Genomic DNA, 19,605 nt, shown 5'->3' with positions numbered 1-19,605 from the left:
GAGCACTGGAAAACATTTCTTAGAACTAGTTTGTTTGATTTCTACGAAAGTGTTTGACCTAATGATCTATTTTAGCAAATTGGTGTGACTTATGGATAACTGATAAGCACACAGCAAAAACCAGCTATGCAATTACCTGTCACAAGTCAAATATTTTATGCAAAATTAAAAATTATACACAAACAGATCAGGAATATAGTTTGAATAAATAAATAAATTAAAATCTCCAGTTCCATCACCAAAGAAGAAAAAAGAAAAGTTAGTAAAGTGGCTAAAAATAACAGCTTGACAGTATGCAATTTAACTGCCAGTGTATCTAAAATCTCATCCTACATAATATTTAGCAAGATCATCAACATCTGCCTCTGAATTAATGCAGTATGGAAAAGGATAATCAGCCAGCTAAGTGTGTAAGATCTGATGTTTAGATGCAAGAAAATCAGTAAATTGTGACACATTAACTCAGTATAATGTCATTAACAACTGAGCAACCAAGCTTTGTGCTCGAATGTAAAGACCTTTGGCAAACTTCTTCCTCTGTAGCACTACCGGAAAAGAGAGGAAAAGGCCAGGCTGCACAGGGCTGAGGATTAGAGAAGGGCTTGTCACTGTGAAGAGGTACAGTGACCAAGTGGGATGGCCAAAATGGGTCCTATACTCCTACAGATAACAGCTAAATATTACTCTTTCATGAGTGTGTGTCCATGAATTAAAAAGAAGGGAAACATAATGGTTCAGTACAATAAAACAATTCAATTTTATCGTCTCAAGTCTGAGTGTTAGTGCTGACAGTGAAGTGCCAAGTACCCTTTCTCCTTCACCCAGGCCAACCTGTGCCTTTAACAACTGATACAGGACAACTTCACTTATCTACTATTCAATCAATGGGCTCTAGTTCAAAACCATCTGGACTACATGGGATCTGACTTGCTGATATATAATGAAACAAAGTGATAGATAAATTCTTGCAAATAAAAATGGGAACTAGCAAGGTGTCTTTGGGAAGCTCCTTGCCAGAAGAGACTATCTTGTCTAACTACATATGTTAGAAGGAAAACTCCCCCCAGCACTCCCATGTTGCAGAGCTAGTCCCTACAGCACAGGGATAGCTGAGAGCTATGGCATATCAGGCCGTGTGGGCTCCCTCAGAGACCCACAGACGCCACTCATGCCTGAGGATCGCAGCTATAAAGGGCACAAAGGAAACTCTGAGCTTTCTTTACTTGCTGCTAATTAGCTTTTTCACTTCTTATTTTCTGGATATCTCAACTTCAGCCCTACCTTCTTTTCCCTCTCCCCTTTTTTCTCGCCTTCTTTCCCCTTTCAGGCTATTATTGCCGTGCTCCTATGAACTCGTGCCACCTTTTGTTCCATCTGACAAAGTTACACACAATCCCTCTATAGCACTTTTCTCCTCTGGTCTTCACAAAACACAAAAGTTGTGTGGACCACGATGCTCACTATGTTCAGTGGTCTAACAGCTGTTCAGTGCCCTGCTTTGCTGGTCTCTCTCAAGAGAGTGTATTTTGAATAATTAATCACAGAATCATTGATCTAACACTGCCAGGTCCACCACTAAACCCTAAGCACCACATCTGCAGGTTTTCTGAATACTTCCAAGGACTGCTATTCCATCACTGCCTTACGCAGCCTGTACCAAATGCCTGACAGCCCTTTCAGTGAATAAATTTTTCCTAATATCAAATCTAAACCTCCCTGGGTGCAATTTGAGGCCGTTCCCTCTTCTATCATTTGTTACGTGGGAGAATTGACACTATTGTGCTGTTAGCACATACATGGTGATATGGCAATTTTAGTACCATTGCCATTGTCACCTGTTTCCATATACAGCAATTCCTGCAATGAAAAGCCATGAGGAGCCCTGGCACTTTTACTGCTTCGTGACTCCACTGGGGGAACTTTTCCCCACAGGAATCCCACTCTCCCCTCATCACAGCCCTTGGTGTCTGTCCCTTAAGCCTCTACCTAGAGCTTTTAAAGTGTTTTTTGAGCTCCCACGGGATAGAAGGGTTTAGTAGCAGAGCCTTTTTCATTACCTCACATTTTGCTCTATTCCCATCAATGAGCATTATCTGGAAGAAAGAGCTATCACAGTAACTTGAATGCAGAGAAAAATAGCAAGAATATAGCTGAGAGCTGAGGAAGATAGCTCTCTTTTTAAAGCATTTCAATTAAACTCACACACTGCTGGTTTTAAAGCTTCTGTGTGGCAGTGGCTGAGTGCAGAGTTTTAGAGGCCTCAGACTGACAGTATAGCAGCTGGCTTCTGGTGTCCATGTACAACTATACACAAATTTTACTTGCCAGTTTCAGCCTTATATTGGCTTACATCCATTATTTTGAATTATATCCTCCTGACATTTATTAAAGACCTGGGGATGCTGACTTGACACTGCACAGAATATGATGCAAACTCAAACATAACCATTTCTTACTCTTTGAGAGCCACGTCACTTATTCCTAGGCAAGGTTTTGACCAGACATTCATACTTTCATGCATGATTTCTTTACATCCTCTCTGTGCTGCATTATAAAAGGCACTTATTTAATTGGTGTTGCACTAAAAACCTCTATGGGCCATGCTGGGGGCACTTTTCCCCATGGACACCCCATTCTTCACCTCAGCAAACCCCAGCAGGCAGGAGGGCATAGAAAGGCATTAAATAATACTGATAATGAAGGCATTAAATAATACTGGACCAAGTATCATATCTTGGGGTATGCCACTCATCACTGGACACCAGTGGAACTCTGCCAGTGATCACAGCCCTCTGAGCCTGGCAGCTCAGCCAGTTTTCAGTCCATCTCTGGGTCCATTTATCTAGACCACGCTTTATCACTTCCTATACAGTGATGTTATAGGAGATTGTCAAAAGCCATACTATGTCGAGACAAACGTGCATACACGGCTGCAAACTTGGATTAGAAATCTCTCTGTAAGACTAATCACCCTACAGAACAGTCGTTAATACCAAAATACCTCAAAATCAAGATCATAAGCAGCAATCTCCAAGGAGTGGCTGAGGTCACTTGGTTTGTTTAGCCTGGAGGAGACTGAGGGGAGCCCTCACTGCGGTCTGCAACGTCCTTATGAGGGGAAGCAGAGGGGCAGGCACTCATCTCTTCCCTCTCGTGACCACTCACAGGACTCGAGAAAATGGCATGAAGCTGAGTTAGGGGAGGTTTAGGTTGGATGTCAAGAAAAGGTTCTTCCCCAGAGGGAGGTCGGGCACTGAACAGGCTCCCCAGGGAAGTGGTCACGGCCCCAAGCCTGACAGAGCTCAAGGAGTGTTTGGACAACACTCTTGAGCACATGGTGTGACTCTTGGGGTGTCCTGCGCAGGGCCAGGAGTTGGCCTCGATGCTCCTGATGGGTCCCTTCCAACTCGGCATATCCTATGATTCTAAGAGTTCCTTTTTTTTCTTTTTCCCTTCACCACTTTAGGTCTTAACTTCTCCAATAAGCAAGGAAGGTGACGTTTTTCTTTATTTATTTTTCTTCACCCTCGTTGACTGGCACACCCTTATGGGAAGGGTGAACAAATCCCTCTCTGTTCCTGATTTCCCCCCACACTCCGCGCTCTGCCCTCAGGCGGGAGGCGCGCGCGGCGCCCGTTGCCCCGGCGACGCGGCCCCGTAGTCTCGCGAGGCGCGCCCGGCTCTCGCGGGCAGAGCGGAAGCGGCTGCCGTGTTTACAACCCGCGCCGGGGCCGGGACGCGCCGGGCCGGGGGCACCGGCGAGCGCCCCCCGCCCATGTGCCCGCAGCCCCCGCCGCCCATGGAAGTGATGGAGGGGCCCCTCAACCTGGTGAGCGCGGGGAGCGGAGGGGAAGGGGGGTGCGTCCTGTCAGCTGGTGCCGCCGCTGCTCCCGCCGCTCGGGCAGCGGGAAGAGGGTGACACCCCTCGGCTCCTACCCACGGATAACCGGGCGGAGAGGCGCGACCTGAACAGAAAAAGGGGCTCTCGCCGCCCTTCTTTCTCCCCCAAACACCTGTTCAGGTCTCGTGCGAGGCCCTGCCCGGACGGGAGCGGGGCCCAGCGGCCGTCCCGGGCCGGAGGCGGCTCCGGGGAGGGAGGAGGGTGCGCTCGGCCCGGTCCCGCCGGGGCAGCGCTGCTCCGTGCCCGGGAGCGCGGCGGGAGGGGAACCACCCAGGGGTCCGTGTCGTGGCATGTTTAGAGTGGAGGGGTCTTTGGGGACCTCGCGTTGCAAAAGCGAGGGACAAGGGAAGTTCAGGAAGGAAGCGTCTAAAGGAAACGTCTAGATGACACAGGCCATATCCACGAGAGTGTCAAAAGTTTTAGAGGCTTGTCGGGGCCTAGTACTGGCTAAGTGCTTCCTTTAATTTCGGAAGGTGAAGTGCTTTAAAACCTTAAATCAGTAATTTGTCTGCTTAAACTGAATTACTAAGGAACCTGAACTAAAACGCAGGTGGTCTGAAAAATGCATCTTCACAAAAGCTTATCAGATGTTAAACAGCCTAAATTGGCAGGTCTCTGCCCCATAGGCAAGATCTAGGTCAAGACGAGTTAGTTCTCTGCTGCCCTGTGGGTTTTACCAAAGCTGTATCTTGGCTATATGGTGACACACAGAGCATTCCCTTAGAAAACAGGCTTTGGTCCAGCATTCCAGTTAGCCAGAGGCAGCACACTGGGAATACAGCTCTATTGCTTTCAGGAACGAGTTTGATCCAGGAGTTGTTTAGACATCGCCATGCAAACTTCAGACTTGTGTCAGTTTAGTTTTTAATCAAAGCTTATTTACACCAGGATGGTGTCAGTGCTGACAAATCCTTGCTGACAGAGTCAGGTATTTCTGGATTGCTCTCCCTAGTTTCAGAAAGACTTAGAGAACTGTCATTGCAGAGCACCCATGGAATAAGGGCTGACAGTGTAGTAAGGAGATGATCTATTTAGATCTGTAGTATGTCAGCATCGTGCTGTCTCACTTTTTACTCTGTCTACTGAAAGACTGATTAAAATAAGGAACAGCAGGAAATAGGAAAGCTCTTGTAACCTGTTGATACCATGGGGTTAAAGTCAGGCAAACTTACAGCATGGTAATGCAAGAGGGCTGAACTATAGCTATTTCACAGACACTGTAAAAACCTTTTTAAAAAGTAGATCTAGTGCATAAAGAGAAAATTATAATTATACATTCGCTAGTAAATGTCTGAATGTAGCAACTTTTTTGGCAGCATCACCAGTCAGTAGTGTTTCTTACTGAAACCACTTAGAAAGATTGTAGGAGTGACACAAGTGTGATTAAAGCCTGGTTTATGACCTTGTGACCACAATAGGAGTGTGCAGTTACCATGCCTGTGTAGCTCCAGGCTGACAGTAAGGTCAAGACACTTCTGTGTAATGCACAATACAGAAAAAAAAGTTGTTTTACACACTTTAGTACACAAAATTATGAAATTGCCTGTGAATATGTTCCTACTGCCTGAGAGTGTCCTGAAATACAAAAACTTTTCTTGAAGCCAACCAAAGCCATCAAATCACCCAACGCCTAAACTACAGTGATTGTGGATACAGTAATCACTAGTCTTATTTAGCTGCTATCAGTGGCTTAAATACAAGATATTTTCCCCTCTTTCATTATGTCACGGCTTGCCAATTTTCACAAAACTGATTTTTCATCAGTTAAGGCTTTTCATGAGAATTTACCACAGTACTTGAATGTTGTTTTGTCTTGTAAAAATTAATTGCGGATCAGAGCATCTAGTCTTAGTTACTGGAAGGCATTGATACTGTCCTGATTTTCCTGGCCAGCTGATCTGACCACAAAAAAACAAAAAAACAAAAACAAACAAACAAAAAAAACCACCACCACAAAACCAAAACCAACAAACAAAAAAACCCCCAACAACAAAAAAACTCTTACACTTTAATGCCATATCTTTTATTCTCCTGGCTTCCATTATGCTCTTTTTCTGCAACTTCTGAAAGATACATTTCCCTAAAATAATCTTTTATCATTATGGAACTGAATCTTCTTCAACCTTACAAATGAAATTTTTAGGTTTTGCCACGGAACTTAAAACCAGCATGAACTAAGCACAGTCCCTGCCCCAGCAGGCAGCCATATAGCAGGTACCTAGCCCAGTTGATTACTTATTTCACACATAATCCAGTGTCAAACCCAAACCCATCTCAACATTCTTTTTACAAATGAAAACTTCTACTGTGAAAGCATGAAGATAAGTCTATGAATACTGCATGTTGTTACAGAGCATCTTAAGACCTTCTCTGTGCTGCTTGCTGTAGGGGCAATTCCTACTGCCATCTGATTTAGGCAAAGAATTTTGATTTCACATCCAGCCATGATTTTAATCTTAGGTATAGGAGCAAAAGTTACAAGTTAAAAAGCACAACCACACACTGCTGACTATCAGAAACTTGGAAGTAACGCAGTAAAAGTGAAGCAAATAGTATTAACCCCAGGAAGAGACTACAGATTGCTCCTAAACAGAGTTTGACACCCAGGACTTCATAACTCTGCAGATTCTACTTTAACAGCTCAGTATTGTCCTGTAGGTAAGGAGCCGTACCACCTCTATCTTGTATTCTTCCTGCAAGCTAGTAGCATTATCATTTATGATAAAATACAGTCCAAAATCTGGTGAATATCTATCATCTTTTAAATGTCCTGAAGCATAAAGGACCCAGCTTGAAGAGCTGCTGTTTTGGTGAAAATCAGAAAGCACAGACAGGTAGCTGAAGTGAGAATAGCACAAAATGTGTATTCCAAGAATCTCATATAATGAGAGCTTTTAATATTAATGCTGTAAGCCGTTGGTAGCATCTATTCCAGTGCAAGCCAATCAATGGTTTACTCTAACTAATTATTTCAAAGTGAGGTAATACTGCATCCACACAGAGGCAAAATAAAAAGCAGAATAAATATGCAATATGGAAGTGTAGGAGGAGAAAATAAAAAACATCTATGAAAGTTCACTAGAAACCAAAGGATATAAACCACGCAAACTGATGTGTTTGAGACTTAATGCCAGCCTGCAGTTCTGTTATTTTCACTGGAAAACTAGGAATATTATGTTAATCTACAGAAACATCCATTGAACCCCATTTGTTTTCTTTGATTTTTTAAAAAAATCTTAACCTGGAAGCTGCTATACTTGATCTTCCAGTGTAAAATGAAGCAAAAAAAAAAAAAAAAAAAAAAAAGGCAGATGCACTCAATTCTGAATTCAAATTAGAGAGAACAAGCTTGTAAGGTAACAAAAGGAAAAGTATCACTAGACAGACATGCTTAACACAAAGTCTGTTTTTACCACAGCGGTGGGAGAACTGAAAGGTGTGAACCCCCAGAGGCAGCAGCATATCTGAGTAAAGTGACTGGAGGTGCATCAGATCCTCATCAGCTGAACAGCCAGATCAGTAATAGCCACCTTGGAAAAACTCAACACTGTTGTGTGCAGGCATATAACTGCTGTAAAAGTACAACTGATTTGTACAACACAAAACTATTCCTTGTGGCACATAAAACAACTTGCAGCAGCTCCCAGTCAAGAACATAATTAGCTAAGCAATGGGTGCTTGACAAGCATTATTTCCTCACTGTACCTGTGCTGTTTGGGTACCTACCAGCAGTGCCTTTCTGCTGTGTCACACTGGCATTACGTGCCTGTCATCAAGCCACAGAGTTCAGCTCTGAGTAAGCATGACCAGCAGTTTAAAGACCCAAATGAAGCCATCTCAGAGAGGCCTGGTGAGACAGACTGAAGCCACAGCTGAAGCCTTTCTGCCCCATTTGTTTTGAAATTGTTGCTCTTGGAAGCTTGTTCACTGGACAGTTTGCTGTAATGGTTCCGATGCTCCTGCTGAGAGGTAGCTCAGTTGCTGTAACAGCTTGAGCCATGTGGTTTAGGGCTAGATACAGAGGCCCAGACTGGTTTTCTTTATCAGGGTGATGGAACAGTTCTCACTTAGCTTGTAACCTCCAGTTAGCAAGACCTGTGTAGTACCAGCTGTGACATTATATATAGGGACAAAAAGAACATTGCCAAAGCAGCTGAGAACTGTGGGCATACAAAATTCCCCAGGGAGGTAGTAGAGTCACCGTCCCTGGATAAGGAAAGACTGGAGATGACACTCAGTGCTGCCACGGTGGTGTTCAGTCATAGGCTGAATTCAATCTCACTGTCTTTTCCAACCTGATTCATTCTGTGAGTCTGAACATGGCTCTGACAAACAAGTTGAAGCATTTAGTGCTTTTATCATAGTAAATGGATGAAAAGGAAGCGAATGAGATTGATTTGACTATGCAGTAGGTAAAAGGATACCACACCTTAATGAAGGTGCAGGTGATCAGGGAAAGGGCTGCAGCTCTGCCTGTATGGGGTTTTGAAGACTCCACCTAACCTGAGCAGTATAAATGCGAGTTGGGTTCATTCCAGATCTCTTAATTGCATTTGCATGGTGAGGAACTCAGACTAACCATTTTATCTGAAACTTGGAATAGGTTGGGAACACACGCGTAGTCAATTAGAGCTATTCAGTGAATTAATGGGGGTTGCCTAAACAACTGGTTGCTCACCTGCCTGTATATTTAAAGTCTAATACTCTTGCTTACATGCAAGTTGAACTTTAACATCTTTACAATTCCATACAAAGTGAGTGAGGAGTCTGTATTCTCAGCATTAACATTCTCATGAGCGTCACATACTTGTTTTGGTCTACAGGAATACTAACCTATAATTTACACAGTTGAGTCATTGTTCTGTCAACCTTGCTAAATACATGCTTTCAAAACCAGAAGATTGAGCTAACATGTGACTAGTGGTCTTGGTTGAACAGCCACAATGGGTTCTGCCATTTTTTGGTTCTCCTTTAGTCATCTTTCTCTACAGAATACAAGTATTTAAAAATGGGGGTTTGCTTCTCTTGGTAAAGCTACACCATTACCATTTCTTTAGTCTTACTGCAAATATATTCTCATTATTTAGCATAAGTTACAGTACAACTCTTTATTATTTTTGCTTTTAGTATAACTGCCAGTAAATACAAACATTTTCCATGGTCACCCTGATCAAGGTTGCACTTTTTTTTTTTTAATAAATGGATAGCCATAGTTTATTCTTGGACCTCTCACATCAAGTTTTACACTTGTATTCTCTTTTCATTCCATTTTTTCACTGCATATGAGGACATACACATTGAAACCTTTCTAAATTCACCATTTCCTGGTAAGAATGGGTTTGAAAGAGGCTTCTGTAGGTGTAGCACTGACAGAGTGTGTGTGGGGTGGGGAGAACCGTGGTGCACCACCTCATCCCACCCTTTGTAGCGTGCTGCTGTAAACACCCACATGGAAAACACTTAGCACTCCTCTGGATAATACAGAAGCAGCATGCACTTTCTGACTGTTCAAAATGGAAAACAGGCCTATATCCTTAGGGAAACAAATCCTGAAATAGATCCCTCCTCTCTCAAAAAGACCCTTCCTCTTTGTTTCAGCAGTAAGAGAGCACAGTATCTTTTCTGGCAAGAATAACTGATATGCACAGTCCATACCATAAAATGGATGATAGCAGCATCAAACAGTGGTTTCACTTAAAACATTTACAAACAGAAACTTCTTTGCAGTTAAGCTTTCATCAGGCCCCATCATTTTAGCAGCTGGATTTTTCCTGCCTTTGTCATTTTAAGTAAAGCAGTGTAATCTGTGCTCCATAATCACATTAAAATACATCATTTTCTGGAGAGTCCCTTGTAACATACAGAGAAGGCTGTAAGCTTAACATCTTGTGCAAGGCTTTGTCCAGTGAAGAGCTGTTCCCATTAGTGGAACAGAGAAAAACAAAACATGTCTGTCTCAGCTACAGGAGCGCTGTTGCAAATGACTGCTCTTAGGAGAGGGTAGTAGGCCTACTCTGTTTGAAAATGAGTAGTATTACATCTGCCTTCTAAAAATACTGTTGAAGCAAACAGTTTTTTTCCTATTATGCTCCTTTCTATGATAGCTAGCAATCTACTAGAATTGTGTGGGAAAAGTAGCAGCTTTCCCTCCTTACCCCCCCAACCTAAGCTGGGATCCTACTGTGGTAGTCCTTTAAGTTGTAACAGTATGCTAACATTGTTATTTTTTCCTTTGAGGGAACATCAGTAGATCTGGCAAGTGGGCCTTATGGCTTAGTTTCTCACAGCCTGCAGTCTCATCATTATCTAGTCTATATAGTAGGAAAAAGAAAACCAAAGAAGTGGAGTGATAGATTTTGGTTAAAGAAAGCTGTAGGTAAAGAGGAGACCCTCATTGCAGTTTGAGAGGATTGTTTGATTGGATTTTATTCTGCTGTTCAGAGATTACACAGGCAATGATTTGGGCTAGTTGGGTGGAAAAACCAAATAGGAACACTTCCCTAGAACAGCAGTACAAACTTACAAAAGCAGGTATCATCCCTCAGCATCTCAACTACATTTGGAAAGTGTGTGGAAAAATGCCTACTTTACCTTCTGCAGTTGATCCAGAGTGCTTCAAGTCACACAGTAAGGCTTGTACAAATCTTTTAAGAACCAAATACAATGGAGCAAGGTGAGGAAGGTTTTTAGCTGGGCCATCCTTCATTCACACCTGCTCCCTTTTACAAGAGTCAAGTTGTTAGACCTGTCCATTTGCCTACTGGGAATTCCGGCTCATCAGGGTTGGGAGGGACATGTGGAAGTAGTTGTCAACCTGCTTCCCTTTTTCAATTCCATAGCTGGTTAATAAATTATAATTATTCTTACACCCCATCCTACATTAATTTCCAGCACTGCAAGTGGAAGAGGAAAGAGAAATCAGATCTATAAACCCACCACAGTCAAGCAGCAGGTGTTTCTGCAATCACAGCAGCAAGACCAAAGTCAAAGCAGTCCTGCTTGAATCTGCTGGGAACCAGCACTGCAGCTCCAGAGCTGTTGTGTAAATACCTTCCTCTAGCATAACATCAGACCGGGGATGAACTTGAGAGTAATCTTCTTCTCTTTATGATAGAGGACCAGTTCTTCCATTGCCAGTTTTATAATGGGATACAGGCCACTCTAAGTTTAAAATAGCTTTGCTAACAATGGTTGGAAGCTGCATGGCTGAGTGTAACAGAGTATTAAGAATAAACCAGCAGAGTAGACAGGATGTAGAATCTCATCTATGATAATGGCTGTTGAGCATCCAAATACTTCTGCTGCAGCTTCATCACTTGCTGCTAGGAAACAGCACCACTAATTTCTTCAAATTGCTTGTTGATAAATAAGCTACTGTGAAAGCAGGAGAAATTCCTTGGTCCTTCCACAATCAACTAACTGGAACAAACACAGGTTAGAATAAATGAGCAAATATTTTCTTGTCAACCTGTCAGGAAAAGACAGGAAAAGAGGAATTCCTTGCCCATGGCTGACTGCAAAACAGCTAGTTTTCTCACACAGGGCTGTGCTTAAAACTAATTTTTCTCTACTGTAGCTCCTGTTGTTTCCATTGGGAAGTCTATTGCATCAGAGTAAGATGGCCCAACATGTATATTTTGATGTAAGATCAAGAAAGGCATTGTGACCTTGTCATCAGAGGACTCTAGGTTTTGTTTTTGCCAGCATCTATGGACTCTTGTTTTCCTAATTTTATTTACAGTTCAGCCCAACTTCTTCAGACTCCCTTCAGCATCACTGGAAGTTAATTGAGAATGGAAATAGTTTAATTGCTCAATCAAATAAGAACTGAATGTCCTCAGATGTTCTGCATGTGCTTAAGTGATTTGAGTAAGATCATACTCCAGCAGTTTAAAACACACGTGAATAATCTTTAAAAACAATGGTACTCAAATTCTTATATGTAAAAACTAGTAAATGGAACTTGTCCCCTGACTTGTTGAATTGCTTTCTTAGTTCTTCTGTCTCTGGCTATTCTGTTTCCTTTTTCCCTGTTTTTTTTTAGACCTGCCCATGCAATTTGCAGAAGCAGCTGTATCAATACTAATTTACTGAAAAATTGTTTTACAAAGAACTAGCTCAGGTGTTTTTATGTCCATGACACAGCTAGTTTGTAATGGGACAAGCTGCCAGGAATATAACCAAGGAGATGCCTCTATCTGTGCTGATACTGTTTGTTCATACCAATGGGAAATAAGTTTATCTTTCTGGCGTATGTCATTTGTAGGAGTCCATAGAAAAATGCCATAAAACAGAAAAACACTTCCTCCTCTGAGATTATTTAACCTCAGGGTAGAAGAAATGGGAAATGCTGACAATGCTCTGAGGATTCAGTGAAGGTGAGGAAGAAGAATGTAACAAAGAATATTTGTTGTGAAGAATCAAGGAGTTGTGTTTTAGATTTTTTAAGAACACACCATATTAGCATATGAAATCAGCTTCAGGAAAGCCAAATGTCTTCATGGAGTGATGTAAGTGCCAGGGATTGCTTAAGAACAGCTGTTACCCAAACGGGTGTTTTCTGTACAAGTCATTCTCTTCTGTGGTGTCAGAGCTGCTAAGATTCTGGTAGAAAACTGAACTTACTATAACACTGTAGGGCATAACTCCACTTGGCAGACAAAGCTGACAAACTGACCTGCATTTTGGGACTTGTATTTTAAATGGATGTTAATATAAGTACCATGTAAGTATCAGTACCTGATGTGTGTTTACTTCAAGCTCAACATGTAGTAAAGCAGTCCTGAGCAGTGTGTGTAGCTGACAGTCTCACCAGCCAGTGCTTGTAGCCTTTCACATTACACAGCTTGTCTTGGAGGAAGGGCCAGAAAATCTATGTCTTGTAGTAATGACGAAAAAGACTTGCTTTCCTGAATGTTGCAGTGCTGGTTATGCAATACTGTTTCTCACTGAGCATATGCAAATACTTGCATCAAATGCTTGCTTTCAGCGACAACCTTAGTCTGTGTTGGTGGTTTACATTAGTGGTTTACAAATACTAGTATAATTTAACTGTTGTACAGCAACAACGTGACTTTGATACTTTTAACTATGGCTGTGCTGCAACCATTAATTGGTGTAAGCTGTAGACAAAAAAAACAATTTATTCACCCGAGAGGCAAAATGTCTTGGGCATGGGGCAGCAGAAAATGTCAAATCAGCTGTAAGATGTAACACAATTCAAATATCTTGCATTCTGCCAGGTAAATTGGTCCAAAATACTTAAAACTTCCTGTAACTTCTTTTGGCCTAACGCTCTTTCTACGTGACTATGGTGTCTGCCTAGAAAGGAGAACATGTACTTTCTGAGGAACATCTTCAAAAGTATTTTGTTGTGTACACACCAGTTTTGCTGCATTAACAAACTTCAGTTCTTAACAGTACAGATTTTTCTAAGGTAGTATTAAAGAAGTCCAGTTACAAAGCTTGGAAGGGAGTGAAGATCTGAGCCTAAAAGCCTGAGAACTGGAATCAGTGTGGGTTTCTTAGATATACTGGTTATTTTTAAGACAGGTATAACTATTTGTCCATTACCCCTCATTGACATAGTGCTCTTTTTTTAATTTTAAGGCTCACCAGCAAAGCAGAAAAGCAGACCGCTTGTTGGCAGCAGGGAAATATGAAGAAGCAATTTCTTGTCACAGAAAAGCTGCTGGTGAGTAGGTTATTTCTCACATTTCAGCTCTTAAAATCGGTTTCTAGATTTGCATGCACCAAGCCTGTCTTGAGTTCAAGAAGTGTTTGGACAACGCTCTCGGGCACATGGGATTCTTGGGGTGTCCTGCACAGGGCCAGGAGTCGGCCTCAGTGGTCCTGGTGGGTCCCTTCCAACTCAACAGATTCTATGATTCTGTGTAAGTCTAGTTACTTGCAAAATTTTTATTTTTAAAATGTGAATTTGTTTTTCAGTCCAGATCAAGAATCCTTTTGCAAACCTTTTTTCTCATATGAGCAGCTAAAGACAGACATTTTCAAAGTTGTTTAGATTGGGGGTGGTTATCGCTGTGAAGGCAGTTGTTGACTGAAGATGAAGCCAACACCTTGTGGTATGCACAGACTGAAGTTGGGTACCTGCTGTAAGCCAGTTTATACTTTGCATTTTCTTCACTGCTTTCGTAGGCGAGGTCACAGTGCTTTCTCTGTTGGTAAAGGACAAATGTTTGCTTACAAAACTTCCCTTTCCTAATGTCTGCATCAAGGTAGCTAAGAACAGGGGATGAGCTCCCCAGAACCTGAGCAAAACAGCAGATTGCATCACAGGCCTCAACACTGCAGGGACAGCCTCTCCTGTGTGAGATCTTGTGCACTTACCTGTCCATTTAAATAGTCCTGCTTAATTATTTGTGTTGGAGTCCCTCAGCTCTCTGACAGTGTGGCAGCTACTTGGCAGATGAAAGAGGAGGTCTTAATTGGTGCAACAAGTAGGACATTTTCAGGGACAGGGCTTGTGTAGAGACAAAGTAAGTGGCTACTCTGAACATGGTAACCTAGATACCAGGCGTTCTCGCTTTCCATTCATAAATACTAGAAACCCCCATAAAGTGAGAAACTAATAGTTCTTTGCTATTTATGAATACTCAGAGTGATGAGGGATTGCACTTAGATTCTAAAATGCACTTTTCTTTTTCTTTTCTTTCATTTCATATACCAAGACAAAACCCAAAAATACAATGAATGCTTCTTGCTTTTCTTTGATGATTCTATGCCATTGTCTTGCATCATTCCAGATTTGGCTGAGCATTTCTCACACATCATTTTCAGCACTAGTAAGATATGCTCAAAGTCTAAAGGGCTGCTCTGACCCTTAAGCCAGCACATTTTCTGGTTTGGAGGGGAAGTTGGTGAAAAAGGTGAGGAACTAAAGACCATAACTTTTCTTCATGAATATAATTTAAAAGCATGACTTCATAAAACGGGTGGTGCCATAGGCAAGAGCATCTTACGTGTCGCATTTTGTTATAGACGGCTTATATGTTAAAAGTCTGGTCCTTAGCTATGTTTCTTCCCTTCATGGGAAAGCTTTTCTTCTGGGACTTTCTGGAAGTTTCTGCTGTTCTAAAAACAAACTGGAGCAACCCAAGCCAACAGGATACCACGGGAAGGGTGTAGATCTAGTTTTACAAGATCTTACAGTAATTTTTTCAGACTTCTGAAAAACAGCAGGTGTTTCCAGCCACTGTAATTGGGTAAATACTTTGCCTCTAGACTGCTGCCTTTATGTGGGGATCGAGCACACAGCTCTGAAGGCTTTTCTTGGCTTTTCTGGAAGCGTTCAGGTTTTGCGGCCGTGCCATAAGTGCTGATGGATGTTCTGTCCCACAGGGTACCTTACGGACGCGATGAAGCTGACCCAGTCGGAGCAGGTGAGACCAGAGCGTGGCAGATGCCAGAGCCAGCCACAGCTCTGTGCTGCGCCCGTGTGTCCCATTGTGTCTGATCACATCCCTCCTGGGCATTAGCCTCTGCAAAATTTTCTGAACCCTTGGCAGCTGCCCCAGGAGTTTCACAAGTGTGGTAATACTAATCTTCCTAGAGAGTTTTCCCAAGTTTATGTGGAGCAGGGACAAGAGAAATAACCCATCCAAGGGGTCTCCAACTTTCTAGTCTGCCAGACATCTTCAAGTAGGTGACAAAAGTAGTGTCACGTTGAACTTTATCTGTGAGGCAACTTAGTATTTTGCTGAGACAAAAAGCCAAGCATCTCATCTACAGTATGTCATTTTGGTTTAATGAAGCCTGACTGGGGGATCTCTAGAACAACAGCCCTGACACTTTTTTTATCCATTCCACAAGTCCATCTGTGAATGGAGTAGTGTAGTCTGCTCAGCACTTTCATAGCAGCAGGCTTCGAGTTTAGCCAATATTATGAAACCAAATAACCCTTGGAGATCAGACATCTGTCTTTGCTCCAGCGGGTCATTCTTGTAGAAAAACAGTCTTTCATCCAGGTGAGTTAATAACAACTATGCCACCCCCTTCATTAAACGTGGCTGAATCATTTGGGACCGTACCTGGCCTTGGAGCAATTTGCTGCTTCATTTTGGGTGTTATTGATATGTCTACACAGATACCATCACAGAAGCATACAGAAAGTTTGCATTGTTTAGGCAGAGTGTGGCCATGCATGCCAAGTGAGTCTCTTCTGTCCTGGTGTTGGTCACAGGTCAGTTAAACTCCGGGTGCCTTTGCCCAGAGGTGGTGTAGCCTGATCAGTGACTTTCAAACAAAAAGACCAGAGTTATGCTACATTTGGGTGACGTATCTGAATCTGTTGCACTGCACAAGCAGAGAGCGCATCCTGTTGGATTTAGTGTCTGAATGACAAAAGCTCCCCCCCTTGGGCATGTGGTGATGCTGTTTATGTAAATATTTACACACATGTAACTTAATGTGTGTGGATATTTGGGTGGGATTAGGGATCACCAACTAAATTGTTTAATCTTGTTCTTACTCAGGCTCAGCTATCACTGGAATTACAAAGGGATAGTCATATGAAACAGTTACTGCTCATCCAGGAGAGGTGGAAAAGGGCAAAGAGGGAGGAAAAGCTGAAAGCCCAGCAGAGTGCTGACAAGGAAGCAGCCACACATCTTCAGACTTCTTACAAGCCATCTGCTGAAGACTCTGATGATCAAAACATACTGGTTCCTGTTACTCAGAAATACAGCTCTTCCACAGAGAAACATTCACAGGATATTCGGGGTGTCTTTGACAGGGACCCAGATACACTTTTATTTCTGCTTCAGAAAAAAAAGGAGCCAGTGGAAGCATGTATGGGGAGTAAAGCGCCAAAAGATGACAAAACAATAATAGAAGAGCAGGCAACCAAAATTGCAGATTTGAAACAGCTCATAGAATCTCTTGTAGCTGAAAATGAGAGATTAAGGAGAGAGAATAAGCAGTTAAAAGCAGAAAGAGCTAGACTCCAAAAATCTCCAGAAGACAAGGAGTTGGATGTAGATGCTGACTTTGTCGAGAAGTCAGAGTTGTGGGGTCTGCAGCAGCACTCGGAATCTGCTTCTTCAGCTGCAACTTGGCAGAAGTTTGCAACAACTGCTGGGAAGGCAAAGGACATTCCAATACCCAACCTTCCCCCGCTGGACATCCCGTCCCCTGAACTCCCACTGCTGGAACTCTCCGACGATATACTGAAAGGGCTGATGAATAGTTAAAAACCAGGAAAAGTGCTCAATGTAGTTACTCAAACTTGAGAAAAGGGAAAGCCACCAGGACAATGGTGATCTGAGGGCAGAAACATTTACCACAATCCTACTGTTGGAGAAAAGGCATTAAGCAACTTTGTTACTGTGAAATACACATCATATCTGATCTACTTCATGGAAGTTAAAGGTACCATAGTTGGTATAAGATGGTGAGCTCTTTAGTCTTTCTCCCAATGTTTCAAACCAAACGACTGCCTGGAGAATGTTTCAAGTAACACAATCCTTCAGGGTTTTTAAGTATGCTATATGTAATAGTTATCTATAATGCCATAAATGATGGTGCAGAACCTAACTGTTATGGTTGCCAGTTGGCTGCCACTTCATATTGAAAAATGCTTCCTAGCATGAATTTGTGCATTTCATTATGCATAACTTTGTTAATTCAGATACAGTGCAATTTATACACCTCCTAGATGGATTTATGTGCCACACTGTACTCCTGACCACATTAACCTCAAGTCAGGAGAGATTTTAATTTCCATTCTATGAAGGAACCAACTTATTAGTTCTGTTGATGAGGGGTTTTTTTTGGGGTTATCTGTTTACATAACTAATCAGGGTGCATTGAATCTAGCTATTGGTTTCTGTATAAAGTGACATGGTTTAAAATGAAACACCTATACTTAAAGAAAAATACCCTTTTTGTTTTCAGTGATGCATGAATGGAAGTAATTCTAGCTGGCAGTATTTGATTGAAAAAGAAATTGTTTACAGCTTAACCTGATTGAAAAAGGACAGGAAAATAAAAACCAAGGTGTTTTGACACTGTCTGATACATCTGTTCAAATGCTTCAGAGTATAAAGAACAAATTAGTACTTGCACTAAGTGTTAGTATAGACCTACAGCTGAGCTTCTGTGTTCATCATCCTGCAAATTCAAGAAAGCTGGGATGAATTCAGAGGGCCTTGCCCACCTGTGCAGTGACCTGGCTGACAGCTGGATTCCAGCACTGCAGAGCGCTGCAGCATCAGCAGAGCAGTTCCATGGGTTTGCTGGGGCACAGCCCAGCAGGAGCTGTAGGAGCAGTGCTGGGTCTGAGCAGGGCCATGGAGCCTCCTCACAGCCAGCCCTTCCAGCGTGGCTCAGCCCCTGCCCTGGAGCCCAACTGGGGCTTTCCCACGGGGTTCCAGTGTGTAGTGGAGGCATCAATACCTTCTGCTGTTACTGATTAGTGAAGTGTTCAGTATTGCAAGCTACGCCATTTTAAGTTATTCTTGTGCTTGCTTTCTAAGAGTGCACTTTTCTTCCAGAATAGACTTGGAAGTGCAGCAAGAACACCTTACTGCTATGCAAATTCTCCCCTTACTTCTGTACACCTGGTGTCTTCTGTGCTTGAAGGAGCATAGGGACTGGAGGTTAGAAAAAGTCTGTGGAAACAGAGGTAAGACAAGTTCATTAGAGGAGGTGCCTTGTGCTGAATTGTAGCTGGAATCTAATCTTGCTGGGGAAATAAAAGTTACTTTTCAGATGGAGCAGTTTAGCAAATAGCCCCATCCAGCTATGATGACGTGACCTGTTCCAGGTCAGCCCCAGCTCACTGCTCCCACCAAAAGGCAGGTCCCAGTCTCTGCTGGCCCCTGCCTGGCTGACTATTCCAGGTAACAAGGCAGAGGAGCACAGTGTTTCTAGTCATGTAAGTAAAGCAAAGCAAATAGCATGTGCTTACAAGATGGAAATAAAATTATTTAAGCACCTACCTCATGCCACTGCCAGGGTGGCAGCTCAGGGCTGTTAACTACAGACAGACATTCGGTGGTGTCTGCAAATGGCAGCTATAGGAGAAGGAAGCAATTTTTAGGTCTGTTGAAGTCAGGATTCCACTCAGAGGTGGAAGCACGGGAATTGCAAGCTCTACCTTCTTGATTTTAAGACTAAACTGTCCCTTCATGTATAGCTGCATAGACAAAACACCAGATCTGAAAGAAGCTGCTTCTCTGTGGGAAGGATGGCCAAGTATGGGCAAAACTCCACACTGCCGCTTTTGAAAGTGGTGTTAAAACTTCTCTTTCCTGCAATGCAGTTGTTTGTTCTTGCAGTCTGCCTACTCAACACATAACTGCTGCTGAATCCCAGCTCCAGGCAGTAAGGTTGAGCACGGGAGTGTTCCACTCTCGTGAGTGATGCTGAATTTTTTAAAGTAAGGAATTCTTCAGTCTGAATCCAGAGCTAAGCAGTTACTCAGTGCACTGGAAGAAAGGTGGGTTGTACAGAGAATACTCACCACTAGAGGACAGGTTTTACAGATACATAGCGATAAACCTGAGGAAATTCTTCTCCCATGGCTATCAGCAATTAATTTATGCCCTAACAATTTAAAACTGTTTTAAGTTATTAATAACATCCGAGCGGGGGGTGGGTGTGGCCGGGCGCGGTTCCGCGGGGCTCCAGCCGGTGGCCGGTGGCCGGCCGGATCCCGCTCCGCTCGCCGCAGCCTTTGGCTA

At 42.7% G+C, this 19,605-nt stretch overlaps 1 protein-coding gene across 1 annotated transcript; it reads left to right on the top strand.

Annotated features, from left to right (window-relative positions):
- Positions 1–3,691: 3,691 nt before the first annotated feature.
- On the top strand, positions 3,692–17,926 carry NRBF2 (nuclear receptor binding factor 2). The gene is made up of 4 exons (XM_069019072.1): positions 3,692–3,829; positions 13,511–13,595; positions 15,263–15,303; positions 16,396–17,926. Exons 1-4 carry the CDS (start codon positions 3,776–3,778, stop codon positions 17,110–17,112), a joined length of 897 nt encoding a protein of 298 aa, XP_068875173.1. The 5' UTR covers positions 3,692–3,775; the 3' UTR covers positions 17,113–17,926.
- The last annotated feature ends 1,679 nt before the right edge of the window (positions 17,927–19,605 follow it).

The sequence above is a fragment of the Aphelocoma coerulescens genome, chromosome 6 (assembly GCF_041296385.1).
Source record: "Aphelocoma coerulescens isolate FSJ_1873_10779 chromosome 6, UR_Acoe_1.0, whole genome shotgun sequence".
In the NCBI taxonomy this organism is placed as follows: domain Eukaryota; kingdom Metazoa; phylum Chordata; class Aves; order Passeriformes; family Corvidae; genus Aphelocoma; species Aphelocoma coerulescens.
This window is presented reverse-complemented; position numbering and strand designations above follow the sequence as displayed.